This window comes from Rhododendron vialii, chromosome 13a (assembly GCF_030253575.1).
Source record: "Rhododendron vialii isolate Sample 1 chromosome 13a, ASM3025357v1".
NCBI classification, from domain to species: Eukaryota; Viridiplantae; Streptophyta; class Magnoliopsida; order Ericales; family Ericaceae; genus Rhododendron; species Rhododendron vialii.
In genome coordinates, this window is record NC_080569.1 from 33,212,928 (window position 1) to 33,221,673 (window position 8,746).

Below are 8,746 nucleotides of genomic sequence, written 5' to 3' on the forward strand. Positions count from 1 at the left end.
CGTTCCGGAATGATAAATGGGTTTTGTTAACGTATGCCCCCAGGCATATGATAGAAACTAGTATTCACCTTCATTAATGTTTGTTTGTATGGAAAATCTAAACTTAAAACACTAATCATAAACTCTTCATTAATTATTTTTGAAAGGATCAATTTTTTCCATCTTGGACAAAAATACCCCTAATCAAATGAACGTCCAAAATAGCATTTCCGTTAACCCCAGCTATTTTCGTGGGCCCCGCAACCATTAAGTGCCAAATGAGTGAATAATTAAAAGAAAATAACAAAACGTTAAAGGATCGGAATAGCTGCTCGAGAAGGGGAAAGCAGCTATTGAAGAAGAAGATGAATCTCTCCCAGACTTTTTCTCATCATATTACAACCAACTCTTCTTGCTCTCTTGAATTAATCACAGACAAAAAAATACTGTGAGGGAAGTTGTAAAATTTTGAAATCAAACTCTTTTTTTTTGGGTAAATTATGAACTTTAACTCTGAAATCATACTTCAAAAAGAAGAAGATGATGATGAAGAAGATGAATACAAAAAGTCTGTCACTACTTCATTATGTTTTTCTCTCTCTACTCTACAACACACACATTGACTTTTATTCTCTGAGATTGAATCCATGAAACAACTTCCTTGTGTATTTAGATGACGGAACAACAAAATTGCGACGGAACGGCAACAGGCCTGACAACCATCACAACAGTATATAGAAACAAAACGACGATGACAGCGAGAGGGAAAATGGTGACAAGGTGGGTTGCAGCTGGAGAAGATGGTACTTTAATCTTTAAACCCTAAATCCCAAATCTTTATCAAATCAATAAACAACCAATAAACCGATGATGGGGGACGACGACGGGGAAAGGGAAAACGGCGAGAGTTGATCGCAAAGAATTTGGTGGGGACAAACACTTTTGGGAGAGAAAAAGGAAAATTATTTTTGCTACTAATATGCAGAAAGTTTTTGGAGGAAAATGTGTACTCCTATGTTTGAGTGGGGATATTTTTGTCCAAGATGGGAAAATTTGATCCTTTCAAAAAACAATTAATGAAGAATTTATGGTTAGTGTTTTAAGTTTAGATTTTCCATACAAACAAACATTAATGAAGGTGAATACATAGTCTCTATCATATGCCTGGGGGGCATACGTTAACAAAACCCATGATAAATAAGTACTTATTTTTTAAAAAGGTAATTTCAAGTTCAAAAATCACGTGTTTACGCAAATAATTTTTCGATCACTATGGATCTTGTTTGATAGATTTCATTGAGATCTTTAATACGGTGCAAAAAAAAATTGAAAAATTATTTTTTATTTACATTATTTTTGAGTTTGAAAATTTGAAATAAGTATTTATTTTTTAAGAAGGTGTTCTGAAACGGGGCCTCAAACCCAAACCACACCCACTCTCCTTATTTCCCCACTCGCTCCCCATACACGCCACGTGTAAAAAACACTTTGACTTCTTACACATGTCATGAGCTAAAAGCTTACACATGTCATGAGCTAAAAGCGCGTTTCCCACACACACCTACCCATGGCTGTGCGAAACACAACACAAAATCTTCCGTTCAAGTAATGACAAAGAAATGAAGCGATATTACCCATACAGAGTTTTAGCTAATTCCTTTTCAATTCGGTTAAAAACAGGGTATCCGCGTTAGGATTCGAAAAATTACTATTTTCCTTTTTGATTTGGTTAAAAACAGAACATCAGTGTTAAGATTCAAGAAATTACTATTTTCTTACGGTTTCACATCAAAAATTTAACCCAGTTAAATTGTGTAAATAGCAAACTTACCAACTAATTCGAAGACACCTGTGAGCTGGTGCAATATATATATGTGCATCCATGTGTAACGTTTTTCCTCTCAGAAAACTCCACCGCGGCTTTCCTGTCACCTTAGAGAGAGCGAGAGAGAACGAGGCAACCTGCCGGCGGCCGGCACCTCTGTCACTTGTCAAAACCTATACCCACACCTAGACATCTAGATATATAGTTTGATCTGGTTGCATAAACACACACACACACACACATATCCAGAGAGAGAGAGAGAGAGAGAGAGAGAGAGAGAGAGAAGCAGCTGGTTATGCTGGTTTCAGCACGAGGTGAGATCTTATCGGGCGGAGAAGGGTTTTTACCGTTTTAGCGCAATGGTGGCCGGAGCCGCCGCGAACGGCGGCGGCAGGTGGGGCCAATCCGTGGTCTCGTCAACCCTCGTCTACTTCTTTACCTCTTTTTTGGTGTTGGGATCGTTTGCCGCTCTCTACGGTTGGCTAATCTTCACCCCTCGCGTCCGGTCGACTCTCTCTCCTCTCGGGTGCCGAGAGGACAATGAGGGGTCGTGGTCGATCGGTGTGTTGTCCGGTGACTCGCCCTTTTCCCTCAAACCTATCGAAAGTGTAAGCTGCTTGAATTTTTTTTAAGGGTTTTAGGAGGAACCAAAATTCTCTGTGAATTTTCGGGCATTGCATAAAAATTTTATAACATTAAAAAAAAAAAAAAAAACTCACACAATCTAACTACCCAAAACATCTCGGTATAGAAGTATACCAATTTCTTAGTACAGAGGATCTCGGGTGGTTTTAGGATGTGGGGATTCTCTGGTTTTTTTTATTTTTTATTTTTTTTATATTATACTGTACAATGTAAAGGATTTGGGTGTTTGTGGTGTTTTTTTTTTCGGTGCTCTATTTTGCCTTGTTCTATAACTTTACTTCTGGGTTTTAGGATGTGCGTTCATTGATGTGGACGCGTATATATGTCTCTGTTTTCTGTTCTTGTTTATTCTGTGATTTTCTGTGTTTCAGGATGTGGGTAGTTATTTATACTTGTAATTTAAAAAAAAGGATATTGATGTTTAGGTGTTTATTGATTTTTTGTGCTCTATTTTGCCTTATTCTCCAGATTTTTGTGGGGGGTTTATGTATGGCTTGTAATTCTCTGTAATATTTGGGATTATTCTCTTCATGTTTTTCTGGATGGGTTTTAGAGTGTGTTTCTTGGTGTTATAGGTGTTCTAATATGCCCAATTCTCTCTATTTTTTTCTTCTGCGTTTTAGGATGTGGGTTAAATTGTTCTGGGTTTTTGAAGAGTAAAATTGATAATGGGTGTTACTGGGTTATTGTTGGTCATATGCTCTGCTTTTAAGATCTCAATTATTTTCTTGGTTTCAGGATGTGGGTTTGTGGGCATGACAACATAGATGTCTCTGTTTTAGGATATGGTTTTTTGACCTCTGAATGAAAAAAAAAAGGAAGAGGACATGATATATATATATATATATATATATATATATATATATATATATATATATATATATATATATATATATATATATATATATATATATATATATATATATATATTCAATTTTTCCTGACGTTCTCTCGTGGACTGAATTTGGGGCAGGTGGACGTATGGAGAGATGAAACTGCGGCATGGCCCGTGGCCAATCCTGTACTCACTTGTGCTTCCGTTTCTGATGCTGGTTTCCCTAGTAATTTTGTTGCTGACCCGTTTCTTTATGTTCAGGTAACTCTAATCGCAAGTATTTCTTTCCAATTTCTCGAATTTATGTCTTCTAATGTTCATTCGTGATTCCACTGTCCTTCAGGGCTGAAGAAAATTGGTAGAACTGTTTGAGTTTGACTAGTTCGTTTTATTCGGATATATGTTATCCCTATATGCATTTAACTGTTGAAGTTGCATGGACTGTTCCATGAACAGTGCCATTGAACCTTCTTCCTTCCTTAATAATCTTGCTGTCTCCCTCTGTTTTGCCCTTGATGCGGCCACTTTAGATCTTTTAATCCACTTTGAGCTAATTACCAGTTTTCTTAAAAAAGTAATTAATTCTTTTCGACCTTAAGTTGCGGGCCTTTTAAGAGTTGTTTTTAACACAGATCCTATATTTGTAGGTCCTAAAGATACGGATAAGACAATAACTAGATCTGGTTCAGGAATCCTTGAAAAGAAAAAGAGCATCTGTTTAGGAATTATGAAAGTCATGTTCTTTGAGATGTTTATTCTTCTTCCCGGATGCGATAGTTTAGATGCAAATGCAGCAGTCCCCTCTTCCAGTGTAAGAGAATGGGAAAGTTCTCCATTTCACAGTTGCCCTACCATGTTCCAGAGGGCTACATTTTTTTGGAATTGGTTGGGAAAGGCTTCAAAAGGAAAATTTACCCTTGAGAGAAAGTTGTTGCCCAGATACAAAAATCGTAGACATGTATTTGAAGGGGGATAGCTTCTGCCAGCATCACGCAAAATTTAATACTACCAGGGGGGGCAAAAAAGTTTAGTATGGCTTACTTCATAGATTGTTGAATTGTTTCTCCTCCGTTCTACACACTAACTTTCCTGGGACGCACCCAGAAGGTATGTTAGCCACCAGCAATGTGATGCATAATGTAGTTATTCCAGCTACTATTCAATGCGTATGTTTCCTTCCTCTTTGGAAAATGAGATGAATTTTCTGAATTTAAGGGTTGGAATGATGCAACTGTGATGTGTTTTGACACTTGACAATATTTGAAATGGCACTCCTAAAGTCGATCCTCTTCACCAATTTTTGTCTCTTTGGCCTTGGTACTACTAAGATTCGCAGTTGTTTGAAGTTTGAACTTTGATGGCTTCCTTTTATGTGTGGCTTTCTGAGTTTCCGGATATACGATTTTGGTTTGTGCAATTTTTGTATTTTATAATGATGAAATGAACATAAGAAAGAGGATGATAGTAGACAGTTCAAATCTGACCTTAATGATGGTACTGAACTTAGGTTCACCCCAAATGTTAATGTCGGCTAAATTTGAAAAGAATTCGCCCTTGTTCGGTTTCCATTTTAGTTTTCACTTTCATTTTTGTTTTCAATCATTACTCCTATATCTCCCCAATCATTACCCTTATTTTCAATTATTACTTTAATTTTTTCTCTCTATACCTCTCCAACCATTACCCCTATCTCCCAATTATTACCCTTATTTCTCTCCACAATCGTTACCCAAAAACAAAACCATAACTCCTATCCGAACAAAGTCGTCAACTACTTTTTCAACCTATCTACGCACATATGTGCGGACAATAAATAACGAGGTGATACTTTGGATGGAGGCGTCTCATTTGGGGCTATATTGTATTCTACAATTTCTATCCATAAAACAACTTCATTTTGTTCCTTGACTAAGTACAAGGTTTTTTTTTGTTTTTTTTATTTATAAAACTGCAATTCAGATAACCATAATACAAGTAAACTACCTAATTACAATCAAGAAGATCTAATATAAGTGAAATAGGTTATCATTAAAAAAATAGAAGTTTTTTTTGTGGAAAAAGAATGAGATATAATGTAGGAGTTCTTTTCGTTTTGGTGAATTTCACCTAAGAGTGGGCATTGGTTAGCTTCATTCATGCGATTTTAGGATGTAGAAGTTGGAAATTCAACTAGCATCAAATTCTGGGAACGACTAAGTGCTTTCGGATAGGAATTGATGAATTGTTCTTGGTATCTCTTTCTGGACTTGCAACTGTAAAATTTGATCTGCTAAGGTCGCTCAGTAATTAATATTCGACTTTTGATGCTTTGTATTGGCTGTGGCAGGCTGCCAAGTATTGGGGGCCAAAATTTTGTCAATATAAATCATACTTTCGTCCATATACGATTTAGTATCTCCAGTCTTTCAAGTGATTAACAGCATGGACGCAACCTCCGGGGTCTCTCTCTGTTTTTTTTTTTTTTTCTTAAAGCAAACAACCTCTGTTTTAAGGATCTACATCTTCTTTGGGTTAAGTCAAGGGTCTACTTGGATTGCTGTTTTTCAGAATCTCCAGATTATTTACAACGTTGTTCTGTTTACTACTTCCACTTTGACACCAGATCTATTTTCTATGGCTTGGGGTTATCGAAGTCTTGCTGGATTTTGTGAATCATTCTGTCGAGCTGCATTTACAGTTTTCTCAGTTTTTAGACCCTTGAAAGATGATGATCAGTGTTTCCTAATTAATTTTGTATATGTTCAGCATGTCATTCATCTAACGGATATTTGGCAATATGTTTCAGGGCGATATCCTTTACCTGTTTTTCGAAACAAAGAATTCAATCACCATGCAAGGAGACATTGGAGTTGCAAGAAGTACAGATAATGGAGCGACTTGGCAACAATTGGGCATTGCTTTAGATGAAGATTGGCATCTTTCCTACCCATTTGTTTTTTATTATGACGGCCAAGTAAGATTTGAAATTCCTAAAACACGTTTCGGTTGTCTCGGATAGTTGTCCTGATTCTCTCACTGATTACTTTATTTTCCTAAAGATATACATGATGCCTGAGGGCAGCGCAAAAGGAGAACTCCGTCTTTATCGAGCATTAAACTTTCCTCTTACATGGAAACTGGAGAAGACCATCATGAAGAAGCCCCTCGTTGATTCATTCATCATAAATCACGACGGGAAGTATTGGCTTTTCGGTTCAGATCACAGCGGGATCGGCACCATGAAGAACGGGCAGCTTGAAATCTGGTACAGCATCTCCCCACTTGGTCCTTGGAAACCACATAAGAAAAACCCTATCTACAACACAGACAAGAGCATGGGCGCCCACAATGGCGGCAGACCATTTGTGCACAACGGAAACCTCTATCGCGTTGGCCAAGACTGTGGTGATACATACGGTAAACGTGTACATATTTTCAAAGTTGAAGTTCTTACCGAAGATGAGTTCAGACAAGTTGAAGTTCCATTGGGCTTGGATGAACCCAACAAGGGTCCAAACGCGTGGAATGGGGCCCGCTACCATCACCTAGATGTGCAAAGGCTAAATTCTGGTCAGTGGATCGGGATTATGGATGGGGACCGTGTTCCATCGGGAGATGCATTTCGTCGGTTTATTTTGGGCTGTGCTTCGGTTATCACAGTTTCTGTACTTGTTGTACTTGTGGGTATGATGCTTGGTGCTGTGAAGTGCATTATACCCTTGAGTTGGTGCCCCCATAATAGGGGAAAGAGAAGTGATGTTTTCTTGGATTGGGAGAGACCAAATTTGATTTCTTCAAAACTGAGGCAATTATGTAGTCGCCTGAATATGGTGTGTTCTTTACTTCGTGGAAGGATCAAGCTGAACACTTTTGCCGGAAAGTTGATTCTTGCTTTTATATTTGCCATTGGAGTGATGCTAATGTGCTCAGGGGCGAGTTATATCTACGGTGGAAATGGAGCACAAGAACCCTACCCCTTGAACGGTCACTACTCTCAGTTCACCATGGTAACGATGACTTACGATGCTCGGATGTGGAACCTGAAAATGTATGTGAAGCATTATTCTAGGTGTTCTTCGGTTCGCGAGATTGTTGTGGTTTGGAACAAAGGAATACCTCCCAACGTAAGTGATTTTGATTCCCTAGTGCCGGTTAGGATAAGAGAAGAGAAGAAGAATTCGTTGAACAATCGCTTCAATGTTGATCCTTTGATAAAGACCCGAGCCGTTCTTGAGCTTGATGATGATATCTTGATGACGTGTGATGATGTGGAGAGAGGATTTAGGGTTTGGCGTGATCACCCGGATCGGATCGTTGGGTTTTACCCTCGGCTCGTCAACGGGGGACGACTGAAATACAGAGGTGAGAAATACGCCCGGAGACATAACGGGTATAACGTGATCTTGACCGGGGCAGCTTTTATGGATGGTCAGGTAGCTTTTCAAAGGTATTGGAGCGATGAAGCAAAGTGGGGGAGGCAAGTAGTGGACAAGTACTTTAACTGTGAGGATGTGTTATTGAACTATTTGTATGCAAATTCGAGCTCATCGGAGAAGGTGGTGGAGTATGTGAGACCAGCCTGGGCTATAGATATGTCAAAGTTTTCGGGTGTCGCAATTAGTCGGAACACACATGAGCATTACCGGATCAGAAGCAAATGCCTGGTAAAATTTGCGGAAATGTACGGGAGTTTGACGTGGCGGAAGTCGGCCTTCAATGTGCGGAAGGATGGTTGGGATGTATAGTACAGGTAGATGGATTCTAGCAGCAGGCCAAGTTAACCTGTTTCTTGTTGTGAATCCTTCTGTGCTTTTCTTTCCGGTACAATGTTAGTTTTAATTGTACAATTTTTTTTTTTGTTTCTAAAACTTGGCATTCGGTCTAATGTACCGACTAATTCGGGACCAATCTCAACTTCTGCTAGGGGTCCATTAAAGCCGGGCAAAGCCCTAACTTAATGGGGTCTTTTTTTTTTTTTTTTTCGAGTTTTGTAAGCTTGGCAGGTGAAATGAAAATGCACATTGGCTTCTTTGATATTGCGCTTTCGAGTTTTGTGTTGTGGGTAAGAATGAAATAGACACAAGGGTGAGTTGTTTGGATGAAAAACTATTTGCTCCCAGAGCATTTCTCAATCCGTTTGATAACAATGATAGATGAGTGAGATTCGTAAGGAGATGAGATTAGGATTAAGATTAATAATGAGAAGGGATTGGTAATGAGAGGAGATTAGTAATGAGTATGTTTGAGATGGAATTGAATGATGAGATTATCAATATTATGTTTGTTTGAGGTGGAATTAGAATATCATGTTTGTTTGAAATGTAATTAGATAATGGGATTAGATTGATAGAAGAAATTGATAATGAAAATGTGTTGGGTTGAGATTGGTAATACCATCTCTCTCATAGTATTCATAATACCTCCCAAAGCCCACCTTATTAGTCCCCTGGACTAATAGTTCTAACCCATTTTTGATTACCAAA

The 8,746-nt window shown here is 38.3% G+C and overlaps 1 protein-coding gene across 1 annotated transcript; it reads left to right on the forward strand.

The window, feature by feature from the left end:
* The first annotated feature begins 1,878 nt into the window (after nucleotides 1-1,878).
* LOC131314647 (glucosamine inositolphosphorylceramide transferase 1-like) lies at nucleotides 1,879-8,308 on the forward strand. Its single transcript, XM_058343438.1, has 4 exons — nucleotides 1,879-2,412; nucleotides 3,423-3,545; nucleotides 6,070-6,237; nucleotides 6,323-8,308. The coding sequence occupies exons 1-4, from the start codon at nucleotides 2,164-2,166 to the stop codon at nucleotides 8,006-8,008; spliced, it is 2,226 nt and encodes a 741-aa protein (XP_058199421.1). The 5' UTR covers nucleotides 1,879-2,163; the 3' UTR covers nucleotides 8,009-8,308.
* Nucleotides 8,309-8,746: the final 438 nt, after the last annotated feature.